The 23,200-nt window shown below is 38.6% G+C and overlaps 1 protein-coding gene across 5 annotated transcripts in view; it reads left to right on the plus strand.

The window, feature by feature from the left end:
* gabra3 (gamma-aminobutyric acid type A receptor subunit alpha3) overlaps nt 1-23,200 on the plus strand; it is a 118,605-nt gene that overhangs the window by 64,056 nt on the left and 31,349 nt on the right. For 3 of the 5 annotated variants that reach the window (XM_044139668.1, XM_044139670.1, XM_044139672.1), the window contains exons 3-4: nt 2,231-2,355; nt 9,350-9,417. In XM_044139668.1, the coding sequence (XP_043995603.1) occupies nt 2,231-2,355; nt 9,350-9,417 (193 nt within the window). The remainder of the gene's footprint in view (nt 1-2,230; nt 2,356-9,349; nt 9,418-23,200) is intronic. The other 2 variants (XM_044139669.1, XM_044139671.1) reach the window with 1 other exon arrangement.

The following is a 23,200-nucleotide window of genomic DNA, read 5'->3' on the forward strand; positions in this document are numbered from 1 at the left end:
GGTTCCCCAAATCAGTTGATAGCAGAGATTGGTACAACTTACATCTGGACAGCTTGTTTGCCTCCACCACCCCTAATACTCAATTTTCAAACACATAGTAGATTGTGTTACTTGTACAGATAAGAACCGGTTACAACTTTATAGGAAAGTCTGAAAACATCAGTCATTAATGTGCGATTAACGCAACCCAGCACTTTTTTGTTTTCATGCATTTTTATTTGTTGTATCTTATTTCTACTTTGTCCAAGTCATTTATTTTTCCTCGGTTTAGTTTTGTGTGAGGGTGTCTTCTGTTTGGGGACTTGGGGACAAGTTAAAAACTTAAAATTTGATTTTGGTACATGTTTTTCCTTTTTTTTTTTCTTTTTTTTTTTGCACTGCGTCTGTCAACATCTTTTAGAAATCAATAAAAAGACTGTTTTTCAGCTGAAGTCCTTGCCCAGACGCCGCGGGCACTCTGTTGTCATTTCGAACACACTGAGCTGATTACAATGGACGCTGCCTGTAAGTAATAGGATCAGCAGCCAGTGTGTGTGCATGGCTACGGCTTGGGTGGATTCTCACTGTTATTATTGGGCTTGTTAAGTTACAGAAAGCCTTCGTAACAGGAAAGGACAGATTTGTTGTGAGTGGCGGTTCACTTTTGCAGAATTGAGGAAACGTACATAGGCTGCTCTTCAATTCCTAAACTCCTTTAAAGCTCCTTCGATAGGAGATGATGTAAGGCCGGATCTGGGAGAGAGCGGCGGCGCATCGCGCTGCTCTCCACGAGGATTACCGGGATATTATAGGTCAGCTCCTTGGGGCATTTTGGTTTAATTAAAGATGGTACTCATTAAGTCATCAGTGTTCCACCTGCATTATACTCGCCTTTTCATTTTGACTCATTATTGTTCTGCTGGAGATTTGGTGCGATATAAATTATTAAGAGTGGTTTATGGCATGTGATGGGTTCGCTAATAAAAGCACTGCTCAGACCTGGACTTTGTTGTGGAAGAGTGGCAGGAAGGAAAGCCGTGATTTGAAAAAAAAAAAAAATGAAATAAAATCCGTAAGAAGTCCGGGGTGTCGATAGAACCGTCGTGCACAGACCATCACTCTTCTAGCTGTGATAGAAGAGTGGCAGGAAGAATTGCTACTGAAGGTTTTCACAGGTTGAGACTAAAATTTAATTTTTTATTTTTTTAATATTTTTCTTTTGCCAAGATGTGCAGTACAGGTACACTGGAAATCACATCGAACGCCACACCAGCACTGCGAAATGCCATGGACATACCTTTTCATTTCATTGTATCCTAAATCCGTTTGGTACCTACGAAGAAACAATTTCACACCTGTGTACTTGAAGCATCGTGTATCAGTTTATTGTTAAATCTTACAGGAAATTACTTATTTTAAGCGCGCATTATTTTCAGAAAAAGTTGTAATACACCCCATTTCAGTGTACTCTGGTTCTGGTTCTGACCCTATGACATGAATCATTTGAATTTGCTTTGTCGGACCGGAGGCGCTCCTAAAATAAATAACCCTGAGCCTGACAGGTGGGGATTGGAAGCAGGTCTGGTGTGAAACGTCACCTGGAAGACATCCACATTTCACCCTAGAAAACATCAGGTCCAGAACGACCAAAACCAGAGGTATGAAAGTGGATGTAGTGGAGATGCTTTTCTTCAGCTTAGACAGGGAACCAATGAGATGGTTAAAGTTAAAAATAATAATAATAATAAATTAAAAACCGCTTCACCTTCTTCTTGGAAAATAACACTAAATACACGATTAGAGCTACAACTGGATGAAACATATTCTAATGAAAAAACTCTTGATTTTCTTTTCTTTTTTTTATGAAGCATTTCCTCACCACGAGTTCTGCGTTTTGACAATAACGCCAGCCATGTGAAAACGTTACAAAAACAAAATGGCACCGATAATCAAATACTGATTATCGCTGGTGGGGAAAGTCGTTGTTGATCCAAGATAATCTCAGTGACGTACAAAAACATCCTTAACAAACTGACCGATCTCTACCCAGAACATGTGAATAAATAGATGCCGTTTGTTTGTGTAACGGTTATTTAATCTGCACGGCCTCGAAAACAGAAAGCGAGGCAAGCGGGAGGCTTCCCGTCAAAACTAAAGACTAACGCTCCAGATATCTGCCCTCGTTGGTAATTGTTGCGTCTTTTATTGCTTCACTTTTGCGACTCCACCTCTGTCTTTTCTGTCTCCCAAGCAGGGCAGTCGTTGGACACAGAGAGCCGCTGCCTGATGACAGCAAAGACAACATTACCATTTTCACCCGGATCCTCGACAGGCTGTTGGATGGGTACGACAACAGACTACGTCCCGGGCTCGGAGGTAACCGGTGATATTTGTTAGATAAATCACACACACAGACAAGCGCTTTCAGCCATGATGTTGACGGCTTCAGACTGAGAAACAAGCATGAAGATAACGTGGCTCACAAACACGATTGTCAGGCATTATAAGAGGTGATGCATATTCATGTACGTTTAGTTTGTGGTGTCTGAGATGTTACTCTTCATTTATTGCTCTCCTAAAAGAATATTAGCACCGTGAGATGCTTTAAAGTTGCTGTTCTTCGCTGGGTCTAAATTTTTTGGCACTTGGACTAAAAATGTCAAGTCAAATGGACTCGTGGGGCAAAAAGAAAGGAATATTTCTTTAGCACAAAATGTATTCAAAAAAACCGTCATACTGTTTTTATCTACTCCACAATGTAGTAGTTTAAGGCTACAACCAACAATTATTTTGCTAATCAATTAATCTATTGTTTATTGTTTTTAACCGATCAATTAATCGGTTAAAAACAAACCTGGCACATTCTTCCGATTTTTAAATTAACCTCTTTGGCCTTTTCATAAAATATTAGAAAAACATTATCTGATACATAGAAGCAAAAAATTTAATTCCTTTTAAAAATAAGAAATTAAATGCAAAGTTTGTATATATTTTGTGCATTTTTGGTTTAATAGTATTTGAGTTTTTGTGTGTTCCTTCAGGAAATGGCCTTTTTTGGAGAATCTATGCTCAAGTTAATGATTAATCGACTACTAATTAATCAATTACTTGAGTAATTGATTAATAAGAATTAATGTGATTAATAATTTCAACCCTAAATAGTTTTACTAAACAAATAAAGTAGTCTACTACTGGAGAGCAAACACAAAGAGTTTTGTGGGTTTGTCCTCGTAAAAGAAATATTTTTCAAGTGTTTATTGAGAGAAAATGGCAAAATAAATAAATAAATAAGAAGTCACTTCATTCTTGCAAAAGAATGCAAAACTATGTGGTTACTTTGCATTTCAAATTTCTATAATAATTATTTGTCCCAATTAAAAATTAAAAACGTTCCATCAGCATCAACCACCAGGGCTAAATTTGCAAAATCAGGGGACGCACAAAAATCAGTCCGGGGTCGGCAAATGGCCCCCGGGACATTTGCAGGTGTCCAAATCACTTTGGACACCTGTGATTTAGATGATTTAGATCATTTCTGATTTAATTCCATTCATTTTAATAAAAAATAAAAAATCAGCTGCAGTAGCAACGGGGGTGGAGGGAGCGATTGGACTCTCAAGGTCAGTTACATGTGAACGCAGATGTCCTTAAAACATGAGGAAGTAAGTTGAGGTTGGCGTGTTGCTCTCGCTCAGACGCAGTCAGCAGATACCGCAGTCGAGTTTGGCAAAGCTTGTGAAGGTTATATAGGTTTGAAGGTACTTTAAAGCCTCAGGCGGCTGCAGCGTGATCTCCCATGCTGTATGAAGGCACATGCAGAGTCCAAACAGGACTTTTAATTTTCACCACACCGTCTGTCTGTGTTACAGCAAAACAATATTTTCTATGACGCATCTATTTTTATATCACTGGAAACGTGTGTTTATTTGTGCTGGTTTGTTGCTCTATAGTGTGATATTTTACACAAATCCCCCCAAAATTCGTCACCACCCGTTTTGTAATTTTTCACGAATATGGGGCCATGTTTAAAAGAGTGATGCCGCTCCGAAATCCAGTTTAGCACTCATGGATTTCACATGGTGAGCGTTACAGCTATATGTTTAGGCTCACTGCTCTTTATTAATCACAACTGGTAAATTAAGCAAATCGAAATAGCATAGTAAAAATTCAGACAGCATGTGATCTAAAATACTAATATAATATTGTAATCAAATAATACTAAATAATTCTTTATTAGTACAAATCAGAAAGGACGAAACAGGGCTGGCCCGAGCCACTTTGGCATCCTTTGCAGAATTTTGCGTGATTCTAATTCTCATCCTCTGGTAGGTTTTTACAGCATTAGGTAATGTTCACAATATTGCCACTGTTTACAAAAATGCAATGACATCAACAGAACTTGCATCAAAGCATTTCTGATTCTGGATCCAATTTTTTTGGAAGTAGGAAAATGTGGCTCAGCCTAGGAAGACAACAAGTGGCACTGGCATGAAAGCGATGTGATAAACTACAACGACAAGCAGCGTTGGTGCACTGAATGCTGCATTTTGTTGTCTAATCTTTGTAAGTTTTGTTGTTCGAAGGCAAAGTTTTTTTTTACTAATTTATTTTTTCACGTTGTAAATGTTTTGGCACAACTGCAGCCTAATGCAAACAAAATGTGTCGCCTTGACCATGGAGGACGCTGTCTGTGTGTTTACCGTGTGGAGAAAATGTGGAGTTTCAGAGCTAAGCAAAGTTTGATTCATTTTAGATGGAGTATAGAATATTTTTTTTGGATTGGTGCAGTATACTTCGTATTAGGAAATCATGTTATTATCGATTAGTTTTTTGTTTTAAAGTTTTATCCCCGTTTTTAGGACACCTTTAACATTTGTTTATACTGCCTAAGCCGAGGGTCGACCATGGTGTGGCATGCATTTGTACACATTCTCAAATGAATTCTGCTCTGGACTTTAACTAGACCGTTCTAAAACATAAAATATGCTTTGCTCTAAACCCATTCCCTTTGAGCTCTGGTTGCACGGTCGTCTTACTAAGTCTGGATTCTTATTTTTTCAGTTTCATCCTATATTTTGTTCTCACCAAGCTTCTCTGACCCTGCTAAAGAAGGACCTCCACCACAGCATGATACTGCCAAATGCAGCCTTTTGAATGTACGCTGAAACATTTAACTTCTGTCTTCCATAAAGGTCCATTTAATTTTTGGCTGTACCTTACAGATTAGTCTTTTTGTAATTTTGGGGGGTTTTTTGTTTTGTTTTTTTTGTTTCCCATCAATCCGAAGCGTCTCCCTCTATCCGGGGCGCTTTAGCTGGGAGAGACAATGATGAAGTCAGGTCACTCTGTGCGGCTCCGCTATGGAAATTTATTTTCCTCTGGGTGAAAGTCTTTCTTCAGTCGCACCCAAATGGCAAATAAGCATATATGTCAGTGAAAGTCCCACTAATTGAGGCCATTTGATCCAAATATTCATCCCTCCAGGGACAACACACTGCATAACAGTGAGCCCACATGCTCATCAAGCGGGCTTCATCATTTCTCGACCAGCCAGCTGGAATGTCTATTTCTGCTCTATTGCTTGTCGCTCAAGCCCAAAGCCTGCCTGTTATCCAGTCACCAGGCTGGATAACCTGGTCTCTGTGAACATGCAGGTCATTACCGTTTCTCGCTAGAATTATGTGAATGATCTGTTCTCACCTGATGTGTTTTCTGGAAATAAGCAGAGTTAAGGGAACAAATCTACAAATATTAAGGCCAATGTTGTTTTTCCTGCCTATTAAAGTCATTTTATTCTTCTTTCTAGAGTCAATAAGTGTCTGCCGCATTTGTTGGCACCCATGGGTGGAAATTCAACATTTTGTTTAATATATGTATTCGTTGGATTTCCTGGAATTAAAATGATTTCACAGTAAATGTTAAGGTCACCAATTATAATCTCACTGATTTCTTTTTCCCACTAAGTAATTGTACTTATATTAAAGACTTCAAATTTTTACATATTCTTACCACGTCTGATTGAATATTTACTCTTACTTTTATTCCTGCTTATTTTTTTTAAGGAAAGTTGACATTTAAAAACATACACACACATAGTTTCAAATGAAGAACACTAAAACAGATCTTCAACAATAATTGCATAAATGAATCTTTTTCTCCAGTATAAACCATTGCTTATATAAATACATCTGGTATTTCTCTGTGAGGATGTCCACACATAATTTAAATCAGCTTTTCTCTGAAACGAAAGAAAGAATAGCTACAGATTACTTCCGTTGCTGTCCAGAGTTTATGTCTGTCGTAGGTTCTTAAAAAAAAACAACAACAAAAAAAAAACATAAAACTAGAAAACGCAATCTCATTTTGTTTTCAGGAGCGTCTGCATCTGTTGTTCAGCTGCCCGGCTCCGGCATGAACAGAAAGAGGGCGACTTGTTCTGCTAATGCCTAAACCTGCCATGCAAACTGCTGACTTTGTGTTGCGATAATCACATATTTGGAAGAGCCATTTGTGTTGCAGAAATGATTAATGTGGCAGTGGGTCCTTTCTCACAGTGGGGCCCTTTGCTAAAGGATTAGAGACTTACCTGTGGGTGGTCGCTCAGATCTGGGACACAGCTAGAGCTGAGGATCCATTCACTTCTGGAGAAAGGGCTCATCTATCTCTGGTTGTTGCTGCTCCACTGGGAACAGCAATTTGTCTCGCCAGTGGCCCAAGAGTCTGCTTGGCATGATTGCCCCAGAGGAGCTGATTCAGCCCACACTGAAGAGGGCGACTTTTTGACTGCTGTGATTGTTATCGCATGTCCTACTTACTGCTGCATTTAGAGGAATTATTAAATGTTCAGAAAACGTCCCTCACTACTGGGTCATTTATACAGCGCTTGCCGCCCTGTTAAAATGTTCCTGTGTTTTAAAATGTAACGCCTTGACGAATCACTTCGAAACCTTTTCGACCTTTGACGTGACGTCTAAAAATGGACAAATCCGTCAGAGGGAAAGAAGAAGCAGCAGCAGAAGCCTGACTGCGTAAGAGTTCGCACCTTTGGACTGATTATTTGTGAGAACCTCTTGTTTAATTCAATCATTTGTTAAACGAGAGAAATTTGTGAGAGCATCTGTTCTCCACAAATATTCAGTCAGATTTAATTCTGAGCTGAATTTTTCTTTTGGTGATGAATCTGCATAGATTTGGAGTCAGGCTGATTAAAATGAAAAATAATTTAAATTTCATCTTTTTTCTTTTTTTAAAATGACAGAGATGTGAAAATTTTGAGGCAAAGCGAATTGTGTTTAAATTTGCTAAAGATTTTATCCATTTTAGCAAATACGTTAGTGCCATCTATACAAAAGTGACCGCAGCATGACAGTGCCACCACCCTACTTCACAGTGGGTTACGGTGTCCTATTAGTCGTGTGCTGATGCATTTTGATGTCCATGTTACATTTTTGTTTCATCAGACCACATAAATTACACATCATCACATAAATTCACTGTACTTTGCAGAAGCACCCAGAACGTTTTCATGTTTGTAGTACTCAGTGGATTATGCTGGCGTTGGAGGCTTTTTGTTGCTGCAATAAAGTAACACGCAAAGTAAAATGTAACTGGGTAGTGGATGCAATGAAATATTTGTCTTTGAAATTCTTTTACAACGAATAAATGGAAACTCCATGCAGAAAGGCAACTGCGCTATCAAATGTGCCGCTGTGCAGTCTTTAACCGTAACCCGATAAATTAAGTGAAAAACGTTGTGTGGGTGTGAATACTTTTGCAGGATACTGTTTTAACACAACGTGCAATAGCTCTATTATGGCTTAAAAAACAACTTAAAAAGTGACTGCAAGACAGAGAAAAAGTCCTCCAATCAAATTCTAATGTGGATAACATGAGTGAAAAGATGTGCAAAGTGCTTGGAACAAAGCGTACACTCTGACATATGCTGGATGCCGAGCAGCTGCATTCGCTTCCTGAATCACCAGTCCCTTAGGTACTGCTAAATGTTTTTGGGGCAAGCTAGCTCAAATTAATTTGGGTCAAAAGGGATGTCTTCTTTCCAAAGACGTCTTTCCAAAGGCTCCAGAGTAGCCCAGAGCGGGTTGTTTTTTTTTCTTTGTTTTTTTTATGCTTTGGTGGATGAGCTTCAGTCAAACAAATGGTCGTTTTACTCAGCAGCAGCCTAAGAAGTTGCTCAAAGCAACATCTTGCATATGAATTGAGGTCAGGGTATATATATTTTATTATTATTATTTATTTATTATTTTTTTTTATTTTTTAAACATTTTTTGTCAAGTATTTTTGTTATAACCAATGCTGTTTAGCACCACTGGAGGATGCATACGAGCAAATCTGCAATACTATTAAGCCAACATTATGTTCCGAAACTTGCATTGTGTAGCTTAACAAGAAAGATATGGATCGGACAAGATTAGGAACAAAGACACTTTGAATCCATGGATTAAGCTGCAGAGAAATACCCAAAGTATTCACAGAGCATACTTACGCCGATAACTCAGTAGGCTTTGCACAGCTTTCCTTTGCCTTTCTGCACCATGTGAGCCAATATTACATACATAAGTCAAAGTCTGTTAAGGCCCCGGATTATTGCTTAAAATAGTGCAATGTTTTTAAGTACTGAATATATTTACAGAGATCTCTGGATCTGAACACTCTTGTTTCCAGTACCAAAAGAAGAAAAGTGCAAAAGTCGCGTCTAAGGCTGAGGATCAACCAGGATACAGTCAGACACAAACGCTCATCAATCGCACTGAGTAACCAGGAAGTAAACATAGTGGGTCCAGTTGTCTTGGAGAGATGAAGGAGATTTTTCTTTTCTCACAGACTTTTGTCTGTAACTTCACCAGCAGATATGCAAAAGCTTGTGATTTTTTTTTTTTCATCTTGAACTAGAAGCTATTTGATAAACCCTTTTGTTGGTTTCATTTATTGGAAGGTTTTGAGGTCCTTATTACTTTAGATAAATTATAAGTTAATCCTACTAAAGAAATGATTTGAAAGTTTGCTTCTGCCGACTATCTGAGGCATTACAATGATTTGTGAAGATTATAATATGACCAACTTTTCATTTATGGTAAACTCTTTGCTTTTGTTAGAGTACATTATTAGGCTGTCCATAGTCCTATCGCTGACTTAAATATTGCTCCGGTGTTTTAGCAGCAAACTCCTTTTCAGCACTAAACTAAAGAAAAAAAAATACATTCCTTCAAATGAAAATTCAAATAACTATTTTTGCCAGCTTTAGGCAAATATAACCAGAGCTGGACATGATTCATTTATGGTGCGAGGAATCTTTATTTTCAAAACCTGAACTTGAATAGCGATGTGCTGTTGTTTTTGTCTCTGTTCTCAGAGAGCGTGACAGAAGTGAGGACAAACATCTACGTGACCAGTTTTGGGCCGGTGTCGGACACAGACATGGTGAGCGTTTCCTTCTTCTTTTCATCTTCCATCTCTAGTTTCAACTCTAAATGGACAAATTAAAGAAAGTTCTCCATAAGCCAAAGTAGTTTGGATTGAAACAGCAGCTGAAAAAAAACAATGGTAATTTACTTGGCTTTACTTTAGTTTTCTTTATCCAGTAATCAATGTCCGAGCTCATTGGTCAAAATATAAACTATGTATGAAAAAGCATATTTTAAAACATGCTAATGCAGTGAAGTTTAAGGGTGTTTTTACATCTTGTAGTCCAGTAGATTGTATTCAATAGGGGACCAAAGTTGCAATATTTGTTACATTGTCAGCTGGTGCTGTTTGTCTTCACACTGCATTCTGTCAAACAATCCGAACCATTTGAAAAGCCTCTGAAGACACTGAGCAAAACTTAGTTCTTCACAAAATGTAAACAAAAATGGAGTGGCATTAGATTTTAGTGGTTGTAGGATTTCGCTTCTCTTTGGTAGAAAACCACAAGCCGTTTCCCCGCGCTATCGTTAGACTCACATGTTTGTTTAGGCTGCGTTTACCCAGAATGCCACGCGTTATAATTTGCTTCTGTTGAACCGAGCAGAGACGGACCAGAGTTCAATTCTTTGAGATGGACTTTCTAGACCAAACAACTAAAAGTTGGATTAAAGCGGACTTGACGTTTGACACAAAGTACCTCAAAAAAGAGAAACCTTTCCCCTTTTTTTGCTGATTTTTTTTTTTTATCTTTAAATGATGATGACAGTTCTGCTGCTGCACAATATAGCACCAAAGAATGTGTAATAGAGTCAAAAGCTCCTTTCAAGCCAGTCCGGATGACCTCTGTTTAATCTTGGGACCCCCTGCAGCTTTTGACACATTTGATCATGCAGCTCTAATTGCCCACTGTGGGCTTCAGGTTGTTTCTTTTGCCTGCTTCTGAGCTGCTCTGTCAGCCTGAGTGACACAGCAAGATAGGAACATTGTGGTTTCACTACGCAGCTCGTTCATGTACAGTGGTTCAGCTCTTGGTTTCTTTGGAGCAGGTCGCGTTCACTCTGTCAGACTGTGATTTCCTTGAGCCGGCAAGGATCTCCTGAGGATCTCACCGACTTATGTTAACACCACCGTAGCTGTCTTTTTGTGTTATCGTTAAAATTGACCACATTTGCTTTATGCCAGCTTACATAACGTTATGCTAGGCCAAGGTTGTTAAAAAAAAAATCTAGCTTAGCTGAGCTTCGCAACACTCAGTGCATCTATCTTTCTTCATTCTGCCGATGCTTACATCATGCAGCCAGGTGATCTTCATTTCAAGATACCTACTCCAGGTTGAGGCCTCGTCTTCACGAACATGTTTCACAAAACGGAGACCTTCTGCTTTTCTGCTCTCTTTCCATTTCTCGTCCACACAAAGAGTTTTTTTCATGAGGAGCACTGGGATTTGTAATAATGCTTTCCAGAATGAAGTTTTTTTTTTAAACGCCATTTGTAGACTGAAGATAAGGCGATTATTAAAAATAATGACACAGAGGCCCAATTTGCGCATACACACTGTTGTTTTCCATGCTAGAGACCACAACAACAGCAGAGCCGTTTTAATGGGTTACTCAACATCTGCCTCACTTCCTCCCGACTCTGTTTCTGTTAAACTTAAAATGAAAACCAAAGACTGTAATGAGAGGGAGAACAGAAGCAAATAAAACATGGCTATCGTTTTAGGAGGCACTCTATTCATCTTTATGCTTTGTGTTTGAACAGAGTAGAGCGAGACAGAGGTTCAGAACAATGACATTTTAGCATCACCTTGATTTGTCACTGTAGCAAACAATGTTTGATCAGTAGCTAATCCAGGTCATAGTCACAATTCAGAGACACATGCATACAGAAAATGTTACTCTCATGCGGCATTATGCAGATTCTCTGTCTGCACCAGTGAAGATTTACTCACCTCCACACTTGACTTTTGAACAGATGGCAAAATAATCTGTTTGGTAATTATGCCTTACTAGTATCCTATTATGGGGCATTTGTGTAGAGCCCTGAAAATATGTTAGGAACGTGATAATGTTAAATTAATAGGTATAATTATCTTATTGGGCAATCATTTATTTGATTTAGTAGTTAGTTTGAACAATTCATTGGGTTTATGGCTAAATATATGTTCAAACTACTTTACTTTTTTAGTTCAGATATTTCTGTCATGATAATTCCCCTTTAAGAAGGACACAATGCATAATGGGAGTTGAAAGTTCATGACCTGTGAATATATACGGAAAGAGAGAAAACTACACACGCTGTATGCTCAAACCGTGGATTTTGTTCAGTAAAGTTGCATAAAAGCAAAAATCTATTTGAGTTTTTTAGTTCTTTTTAAGGGTGCAACACTTGCAACATTTAATCTCAATTTCCAGAATGCCAGTGTGTCCTCATGGTAAAGTCACTGCAAAGTAACGTTCTCTGTCCTGACACTGTGGTACACTGAATCCTACACACTCCATTTCAGTAAACATTCACTTTACAAAATAGCAGTTCATAAAAACATGCTTTAAGAACATGACCAGAAAGATAGAAAACTAGAAACAGTGGGGAAAAAAGCTGTGGAAAACCTAAATGAAAGTACAATTCAGTAAAATACAGGATTTGACTTTCCAAAAAAGTATGTTCATTTAGTCATGTTTAGATTTTTATGACATGTTATTTAATACACCAAATTACATGGCAAAATTGAAAATATGACAAAAGTAACATGTCTAAAAGAAATGTCTCTTACAGATTTCTTTGTTTTTTATTTTACCTAATCTGTTAGTTTTATGTTTTTTTTCAGTGGAATTTCTTTCCTGATAGTGTTTTATAAATCTCTCTCAGGACTGATTTTTTTTAACAAATTATCTGGCTGGAGCATCTGTCCAGAATCAGGCAGCTCGTTGGAGTACACAATTTTACGACATCTTATTTATTTTACGTACAACCTGCCACTGGATAACACTTAATCTGACAGAAAGCAATCCTTGCTGCTGTCATGTAGCACTTCTTACCTGTATTCATGTCCTAAATACACACCATCTGTAAACTAAGAAATGATTGGTTGTTTCTTTTTATATTTGCACATGACCAAGACAACAATTGGCATATTATTAGCAAACAATAATGTAGCTATTCATTACCGTATATGAGGAATTTAATTATGTGGAAATCTGCAGTGCAAAACTGACACTCTAGTGCTAACTTTCGGGATTCTCTCCTATAGAAAAAAAAATACTCCATCAACTTATAATATTTTATCTTTATTTATTCCCTCCTGAAAAATACCTCTAAAAAGACATTTACAATCCTCCTGCAGCATTTTTGGCCACATCATACATATTCTTTACAGAAAAAGTAAAGAACATCTAACTTAAAGTGAAACAGTACTTCGTCCAGGAGTGTTGTATCATATTTTTCATCTGTCCTCATTACAGGAATCCTCGGTTTGAGCCAGTCCCCGCCGCTGGGAAGACTCCATATGTGAAACACTCTATTCCCAACTTGCTTTGTGAAAGAATGTTGGCTCACTTGAGTTATTTTAATAGACAGTCCTTTATCTTTTTCAGGACATATCACCTTTGGGGTCTCTCAAAGCTCTGTTATGGATCTAGAATTTTTTATTTATCTTTTTTTTTCACATGCTTCACTTGGCAGGAGCATGAATCAAGTGGAAACAGCTTGGGACACAGAGTCTCACTTGTGATAATGTTTTGGCCAGATAAAAAGATTGCGAGGTCGGCGCAGGTATGTCCTATCGGTCGTCAAAGGCAAAACAAGAACTGCACTCAAACACACACACACACACGCACACGCACCCACGCACACACATACAAAATGTCTGCTTTGTGGTCTTTTCTTATAAAGTAGGTGTTAAGGTATCATTGAATCCCATGTGCGCTAAACTAACTTTAGATTTAGTATCACGTTTCCATCTGATCTCAGTGCTTATAATTACCCTCCAATATATATCAGCTTATGTATTCAATGAAATATTTTTGGGAAAATTGTTTTGAAGATTTTCAAAAACAGAAGGACACATTTTACATTTTGTGCAACTTTCCAGTAAACATTTTACTAACTTAATTAATAGATGTATATGTAAGAATATGTGTTTGTCTTTACTTTTGCTCTCTAATAACTCCTCCCACTGAATTTGCTTTTGTTTTCCTTTTTAGCAGTTAAATCTGAGGCCATTGCACACGATTGCATGACCTCTTGGTCAGTTAAATAAGGGAAGGGAAGGCAAAGCCAGTGGTAAAAGTAGCAAAAGTGAATAGTGTAAACACCAAAAAGTGAGTCTTGACCCCAGACTTAAAGATTTGAAACACTGACATCAGTAACTGTCTACAAACCAGTTGGGCTCCTTCTGAATAAGAGTTTTGTAGAGAATAATTTGAAAAGACTGCCGCATGAATTGGACCACGTTTATTGGTACATATTAGGGGAAGAAAGAAATTCGATGTGCCTACGGGAACAACCTCCTACTCAGAGCTGATAAAAGCATATCTACAGCGGGTCGTGCACAGGGCATGTTAATGTGTTTTCTAGATCACGGGTTTTCAGGCTACATAAACGTGGACCGTTGCAGTGCCTGAGTAGGAAGCAGCACAGATTACTGCTCTGTTCTGGGACGTAAAGGCTCTTTGTCGATCAGCTGAACGGAGAGAAAATGGACAATCCAAACTGTATTTCGGAGGATAATCGGAGGCTTTTAGAAAGAGTGCATGCATATTTATGCAAATTTGTTGCAATTCTGATACGTGAAGATACACTGAGAATAACCGCAAACGCAATACTAGAGGGGGAAAGCGAGACAATCCGTAATATGGTCCAACATGTTAGACGACAGAAGAGAGTTAGAAGAAAACTAAAGTCAAGCGGGTTCCACAGTCAGAGAAAAAGGAGCATACATCAGATTTTAATGGTGATCCTTTCAGGGCACAGTGAGATTTTTCATGGTGGCCCAAAGGATGGAGCTGGGGGATCTTCGTATCCCGGGAGTCATGCTGCTAGCGTGTCCATAAAAAACTGCAACGCTGGAAGAGAATATTAAAGCTGAAATGTTCCCAGACAGTGCACATGCTATACCCTCGGCATGTCAAACTTTTATGTTGTGTACGTCCAATGGTTCAATTACCCCTCACTGTAACATCAAGTGTCCCAGAAATGTCTGCTCTTCTCTCAGCCCTGGGGCCTCTCATCGAGTCTTCACTCTGGCTTCAATATATCATGTCTTCCTTTAGTATCCCATAAGGCAACAGGAGCTACGCTTTACTATGTGGCTGTCTTGGACAAAAATATCCACATTTTTAAACCTACATCCCCTTCTTTGGTAAAGAATTTTTTTTTAAAAGCTGAACGTGTTTCTCTTCATCTTCTGCAAGCCTGCAGAGTCGCGTCTCATTCGCATGCGTGCAGCGTTGCAGCACATGTACCTGTCTCATGGCGGGCATTGACAGGCCTGCGCTGATATGAAGCAGTTCAGGCTGTCACGTGTGCCGCGCTCCAGCTTGTTTTGACAAGATGTCAGCGATGGCCTAATCTCCCCAGGTGTGCGCATTTTCTGGGTGCAAACACCCCTGAGAAATGAGACGCTCATGATACATTTGTATGCCCAAAATTCAGGATCCCTGCTCCGCTCCAGGTGTTTACCGAGAAGATGGATATTTCTGCCACTTACGTTTGGAGGTGAACTCCAGGTTTCCATATCAATCATGTTGTCCTTGTTCAAAGGCTGGTAAGAGCAATTACGCCCTTTCCCATACAATACACAAGTTAATGTAGGGTTAGATTTGTTTGTTTTTATCATCCACAATGGAAGTAATAGTTTCCCCCGATGTCTGAGAGTGATTTATGTGCGATTACAAACAAGTTGAAAGCAGAGTAGTTTCTGGAAAACAGCAGCTAATAGGACTAATAGGACTTCACGCAAAGTCACTGAGTAGCTAAGGACCAAGACGTTAACTTCAAATTACACCTTACAGACTTAATTAATATAAAACAATGAAACAAGACATAAAGTGTTAACTTTTAATGTGTTTCATTCTAATGGAAGCTTAATCTTTGTTTCGTAGGGACATAACCAACAAAATTTCCCTTTTTCTTGACTTCTCCAAATGTGTAGAAGAAACTGCGAGTTTGGTCGTCATTTAGATTTTAACCTGTTTTGAAAACTAAAGTCTGCCATTTACTCTTAAAATTGTAGCTACAGATTTCCACTGGGCAAGCCAGTTTTAACCAATCACATTCAGCTGTTCACTGATGAGGTCAGAGATTGAAGGCTAAGCAGTTATGGAGAAGGGATAATCCAGGAGTAATTGACGTCAGCAAATGTCTTTTTCAAGGAAATGTCAACTCTGACGTCCTACTTCAAACTTATGCTGAAACTTAGATATAAGTACGGTCACCATTATCAAACAGATTGATAAAATGACTGACATTATTTCTGTCATAAAGCGAGAGAATGTATGAACAGGTTTGTCTTGGGTGGCCAAAAGAAAACCACTTCTCCATAGAGAAGGATTACTTTATCAGGATCTGGCACGGCTTGCAAAGAGACATCAGAGTGAACAAGATGGAACCAAAGTAGATCACAATATTACCTCACAAACATGTTGAACCAACATGGTGGTGGAGGGACGATGATCTTGGCCGATTTGTAGCTTTGATTAGCTAGCTACACTTTGATTCTACAAGCTAACGAAACGTGAGGTATGCTTAGGCTAATTTTTAAAATGATTGGGGCGTGCTGTGGTGGCACAGGGGGTTAGCATTTGGAGGCCGCGGGTTCGACTCCCGGTCCCGGCGACCTTTGCCACATGTCTTCCCCCCTCTCCTCACCCTGCCTACTGTCGCAAAAAATACGAGCCACGAGCGCCGTAAAAGCTCTTCGGAGAAAAAAATTAAAAATTTTAAATAAATAATGACAGTATGTAATCTAGCCACTGTAGGTCAAATAGAAGTAACTTTAGAGCCTGGAAATATCTAGGTGAGCTTTATGTCGGGAAAAATAAAACCTAAAACTGAAGGAGGGCGAACTTTAACCTTCATGCTTACCAAAACAGACAAGTACTAGAAATATGCTGAGTGGTGCACCGTCTATGTTTGTTATTCTCACCTCTTTGACACCAGGCTGGAATGTTTGACCACAGCTAAAAACACCAAACAGTGACTCCACTTTGTGCTGGCTGATACTTGGTAGGACGTAGAAACTGAGCAGGCAATCAGCAGGCAGTGGACTGACTGCACTGATGGATTATTTGCTCCATTAACTCTGAGAATGTGAGTTTTCCAAGTCAATAAGAGTCATGTTTTTCCGTTGTGCCGATTCTTTATGATGTAATTTGTGTAACTTATACACTTCTGTTTGCACTCCCGAAATATAACGGCGTGTTCGTTGATTGTTTAAATTGTAGGTCCAGAAGTTGTCACACTTAGAAATCTTTTGTTATTACTCTGAGTACATCTCTACTGTTTTACTGGTGTAAACACAAGAAATAAGCGCACATTTCTAAATACGTCTAGAAATATTTGTTTAATATTCATGATTTCTTTTGTGTTATGTGCCCTTCTATCCATTTTTTTCTACAACTCAACGTGTAGGCGCTTGGTGTGCTTGTGTATATCCCATTAGGCAACAGACAAGAGATAATTTATTTGATTACGTTTCTGTTGCTTCCCTATGTCTTCCTTTCTGTACGCTAGCGTTTTGCTGTTCTGTATTTCAACCTCCCTCCTGCATGCTGCTCGCTCTACTCTTGTATAAGAGCTAGACTAAATAAGATCCAAGGCACAAATCTGAAACGTCTCATTTTCCAGCCAATGAGGCTGATCGCTAAACTATGTCTACCTTAAAAGCCGTTCACTTAGGACGAGTATCACATCAGTGTAGGTTCAAACGCTTTCTTCCTTCCTGTGGAAAGATTTTGATAGCACTAACGATATCACGTTAAACCACTGTCCCCTACTTTATTATCCTTGTGTTAAATTTTATTTTATTTTTTTTGCCAGAGGAAGAAAAAGAGTTGAGCTGTGAAGTCATTTTTTACACATGCAGGGTTTTACAATTGGCTGGTAGGTATAATCTGGATTTTTAGAGGTAGAGACTGAAAAGCTCATTATCTGACAACCTCACTTTAATGCTGAAAGAAGATTATGGGAGAAAAGGTCAAAAATAATTTGCTAGGTAAGAAAACGTGAAAGACAAATGGAAATGGTCAAAGTGGAAGAAAAAGTTTTACGGAGAAGAATAACCAAATAGATTTATGTAAATGATTAAATATATATTTTCTTCTGTTTCTCATTCTTTTATTAATTTGAGACTTATGACTAATTCAAAACATCTCCATTTCACTGTGAGCTTTTCCATTTTCTTGAACATTTTGCACATAGATGCATCGCGTGTGACGTGCAGCACGGCAAAACGATAAACAAACTCGAACCTTAGAGCGCTGGGATGCATGTGAAAATAATTGGAGTTGTGGGATTCACAGCTCATTGCGAATCTCACACAGGTTGCTCTCCCAGCAGGGAAAAGCGAACGGCACACGAGAAGTGGAGCGAGGGAGGATGATTTACAGCCGGGGGAATGAGGAGGAGTTGTAATTAAAACATTGATAAAGTCTGACTGATGATTGCAATACCCAGAGTGCGAAACCCGGCAGAGCCAGGTCCGATAGACGTGCAGGCTCCCCTGAAGTGATGTGTGTCATTACCGCACAATCGAGCCGCAATGGTAACCCTGGCCTGCTGTGTGCAGATACAAACAAGGCATCGTTTGTCACCCAAACTATTTCCGTGGAAAAACAGCTGGAAGGTTTCTTTTCCTCCACACAATACGTCGTCAAGAGCGATGCGTCAAATCTGCAAGGTGTAAAATAAAATGTTTTTTGTTTTTTTTTTAAATTGCTCCTAAACTTCAGCGGTTTCAAAAATAGATTCCAAAAATAAATGAATAAATAAATAAAACAAGCTAGAACTTTGGTGCATAATTTGAAATGTTTTTTTTTAAAAAAACAACCCCAAGCTGTAGAAACAACTTTCAGATCTACAGAGAGCATTAAAGCAGAGAGATGGTGGCATTATTTAAATGAGATGTAACAGTTAAACTTCATGAACTCCTTTATTCCAGATAAAAAGCTCCTTTAATATTCTATCAGACACAACCTTCCTGCCATAATCGGCCGCTGTCATTTGTTTAATGTGCAGACTCTTTTGGTGGAGTCTGCTGTACATCCTACCTTAACTGCCATCTTATCAGGCCTTTCAGTCGTTTTCATCATTTCCTTTCATCCTCATTAGTTTCGGCCTCGCCACCAGCGGCTGCTTTCCAACTTTGACCAGGATCTATAAAGGAGGCGTTTATAGATGTGTGATATTCACATCTTTTTCCTTTGATTTTTAATTTCTTTTTTTCCATCTGCACTTTTGTTCATGCAAGACGCTGCGATAACGGTCCAGCAGCGTCTGCGGACAGTGTTCAGAGGATAATCCCAACTTGCAGACATGAAAGGCCTGTTCAAGACTAAAGATTTATACTTCTTTGTGATACATACTGGAGAATGGTTGCGGGCCTTTGTCGTGCTTCGGTAAATTTTTGGTCGACGTACGGACGATAGTAGACAGCTTGTGGAAGACGGCTGACTCCACAGCTGAACATATATCCTCTTGTCTGCAGGATGTAGAAAAAGAACAGCCTCTGTTTGGGGGCGGAAAAACCTTCCATTATATCTCATGGGGTCAAAAGTTATCGTCAGACTGAGGGTTAAAGCTGCACCTCTGTACTAACTTGCAAATGTTTATCATGAAAATTGTGGATTGGATCATTTACAGCCAGTCCACACCGCAGTGCCTACAACCACACGTTAAAGACGGCTGTGTTTTTGTTTTTGACCGACTCGACAGCCATGTTGCTAATTCCAACAGGAAGTAAGCTCCAGCTAACATCCTTTTGCCCAGATGACAAAGCAATACATACAATGTGAGATATTCGGATGATTCTGTGGTAAATGTTCAATTTAAAACCCAATGTCACTGTTCAAGTTGTCCTGCCTGGATACAAACTTCTTCACTGACATAGTTTTTTTTTTTTTTTTTTAGACAACCCAGTTCTTTGTGGATGTCACTGTTACTGAGTGCTGCTTGATGTCTGACACCTAAAACATCCTCCAGTCAAGAGAAAAGCAATATTGTTCCACTGTATGTTTTATTATTATTCATTTCAGCTCATTTGGCTGCCCACTGTAAATGGAAGCATTGTATTCTAATTAAATGAGAATCATTTGAAGTGTTATGTTTGTATGCAGTGACTAAGAAGGTGGGATCCTGAAACTGCATATAAGGGGAACGTATCTGGGAGTCATTATCATACTAAATGAAATCAGGGTTGAAGTTGTGAACAAACAGATGTTACTTCCGAGCTACGCATCATAAAAATGATTAAAAACAAACGCGTTGTTATTGCATTCAGGGCATCTGGGGGTATAAATCATATTCTGTCAGATGAAACCTGGCTGACTCGGTAGCCTATGGATGTATGTAAACATATAGTATATATTATTTATCTTCTTTACTTTCTACTTTGCTGGTTTCTAAATGTAAAATCCCCTTCAAATCTCCTCTATTCTTCATAATAAACTCTCATAATGAGTGATATGAAAAAATTATGCTCCCTTCCAGTATTCTCTTGTTGCTCTTTTTTTTCATTTTAAAGACTTCACATCATGTAAGTAGTTTTATTATTACAGTTAGCATAGATATACATACATCAGTGACGTGCGGTCAGGGGAGGCAGGTGAGGCAGTGCCTCACCAGCCATCATGGAAAGAAAGAAAATATATAATCATAAAGTAATTTAAATTGTTATATTCATCCGGTCGTTTGTACTAAAAAATATTTATTTTTCATGTAGCTTCACCAATTTCGATTTTTATTTGTTCAAAATCGCTGAATTTTCTTATTTTCCCATTCAAATGCTCGAGATGCCGGTGAGGCAGCAGCTGCCTCACCTTGGATTGCGCAACCCCTGGCTCTGCTGGCTGCTAAGCGAGAGAGCATGTTGCTGTACGGCGTCAATAAAATGGTTTAAACAAATTTAATATGTGAACTTATTTCCAATAATTTAGCTTATGTATATAATGTACAGTGCTTTTTGTCACCAACTGTGTTTGTGTAACGTGTTTCGTAATGAGCGATTATAAACGGCAGAGAACAGGTTCGAGGTGAGGCAGGCAGTTCTCTTGCCTCATGGCAGGGGCGCTCAAGATTCCAGACGTTCGCCTTGTTCACTCCTCAACTGCCGAGTAAGTGACAGCGAGCTAGGCTAAACGATTCGAAGCAAGTCAAGTGCAGCGATAGATTATAATAGAGATAGTGATTTTTTCCTCTCGCTTATCCCGACTTTCGACATGGATGACTACATTACAACACCAAAAAGTTTTCTCAAGTGGACTTTCAATCGAAGCAGGAGATAATATGTGTGTTTTGTGAGCTACAGTTTGTATGTGTAAGGATGCAGAAGTGAAACATAACCTGTAAACTGCTGTCAATCTATGCATCTATTTGCAAATCTGATTCTGATGACGTCAGTGCCTCACCAGCTATGAACCTCACCGCACGTCACTGATATACATACATACATATATATATATATATATATATATATATATATATAAATATAAAAATATATATATATATATATATATATATATATATATATATATATATATCCACGCAAGTTAAATTAAGGAACAAAAGACACCCAAACCAAACTGGCTCTATATGAAAGCACAATTAACAAATCACTCTCAGATCTGTGTGATCACAAAATCACCTAAATACAAACCTGTCTGACAGCTTGAAGTAGGCTAAACAATTTCCAAAACAAAAATCGAGAAAACATCTCTTGGTGTGGAAAAGGTTACAAATGCTTTGGGCTTTTAAGACGCCAGTAAACCAAGATGAATCCTCATCCTCAAACGGAGAAGCGTGGAGCAGCGGGGAGGCTTACCAGGAGTGACCAGCCTGCAAAAATTACTCACCCACAACAACTTCTAAAGCGCACATCTACCTCAGTTAAAGTCAGTGTTCAGGTTTCATCAATAAGAAACAGACTGGATAAAAATTGCATCAGGAGGACAGTTTTAAGGTAAATCATCATCCTGATGACGATGTGGCTGCAGAAAAGCCAGTTGTGGAAAAGAAAACTGGTGCCAAATTTCCTCAACAGAGATGAAAAACAAGTATTGCCAGTTGCTGCAAATGCTTGATGTCAGTCGTTAGTGCTAAAGGCGGCACAAGCATTTATGAAATTTAACTTTTTTTATTTTTTTTTATTTATTGCATGGCATTGTTATGCATTAAGAAACAACAAAGACATCTGTGAAGGGTTAAATAGGTTCTGTAAAACTGTAAACATATTACGCCGATAAAAAAGGGAAGATTTTTCTTTTCTTAAATGCAGCCTAGAATACCGATGTTTATGGGGGCGAATCCATTCCCGATTTTCTTCCCTGTAAAAGAAGAGAGATTTAAAAATGATGGTGGGATAGAAGGCTCCTGCCGTCTCCTCCGTCAAGGGGAAATCAATCACTCAGTCCCTGCAGAACACCAGCTGGCTTCTGAACCGGCTGTGCCATTTGGCCCTGTGGAGATTGGCTACATTTTTCCTCATTCCTGCCTTTCAATCTTTAAATTATTTCTCAGTGCTTACAGGAGATTTTTTGACCACGGGGGACAAAGCAAATAATGGCTTCATCCTCGTCAAATACATTCCTTTTATGTTTATTCACCAGCAGCCATTTCATGGAAAATGAACAACATGAGAATACCCGTGGTCACAGGAAATTACCTGGTGCTGCTGGAAAGTTCTGGTCAAATTGTTCTGTGCAGATCAGAAAGCAATCAAGGGTTGGGATTTTTTAAAATTATTATTATTTCATTGTCATCTCAGCCTGTGTTAATTCTTTGTTTTCTCCGTGAAACATGACTAAACAAACAATCAAAAGCATTGCTTATTTCCTTTCTGGATTTGTTTGAGTATCTTACAGAATTGTGTGTTTAGAACAGAATTAAGCCGAAAAATCCAAGACAAACAGATGGAAGTAGTAGAGGGGGGGGATGTTTGTCAGCTTCTTGGTTTTTTGTTTCAGTGACGCTCTCTGTAGCCCTGTTATAAAAGGTCCTTCTGATGCAGTCTGTCTGGTTGTGCTCTAGGTTGTCATGCCGTCAAGAGGTTATTGAAATCAATTAGCGTTGTTTAGAGGAGCCCCCGTTGATGTGTTGAGTGGAAGTGGTACTGCCCTCCTGCTGTGCGTGATTACTTCCTGTCGTTAAAGCCATTGAGAAATTAATTTATTAGATTTTTCACCAAGGGGATAGACGATTAAATTCTGCGCAGTGTGAAGTTTGCTACTGTTGTGAGTAAAAAAATAAATAAATAAAAAAATATATATATATATAAGAAATGCTCAGATAATTAGAGAGAAACAAGTGTTGAAACAATCGGTCCAAGCTGCACAGCTGTTTACTAGGACACTAAGCCTTTGTAATTAATAAGAAATAAATTTACGACTACTGACATCTTGCAGTTTCTCCTCATAATCTTGTTTTCCGTGGAGGCAGCAGTAAAGATATTTTGTTGCACAAGTCTTCAAATAATCAATCAATTATTTCTCTTTTAAATGTATTTCTCTGCAGTATGTCGTTATGAAAGCAAAGTTAATGAAGCAATTTAGTTTTCGCAAATCCAAAACCGTGTTTTAGAGAATTTAAT

The sequence above is a fragment of the Gambusia affinis genome, linkage group LG15 (genome assembly GCF_019740435.1).
Source record: "Gambusia affinis linkage group LG15, SWU_Gaff_1.0, whole genome shotgun sequence".
In the NCBI taxonomy this organism is placed as follows: domain Eukaryota; kingdom Metazoa; phylum Chordata; class Actinopteri; order Cyprinodontiformes; family Poeciliidae; genus Gambusia; species Gambusia affinis.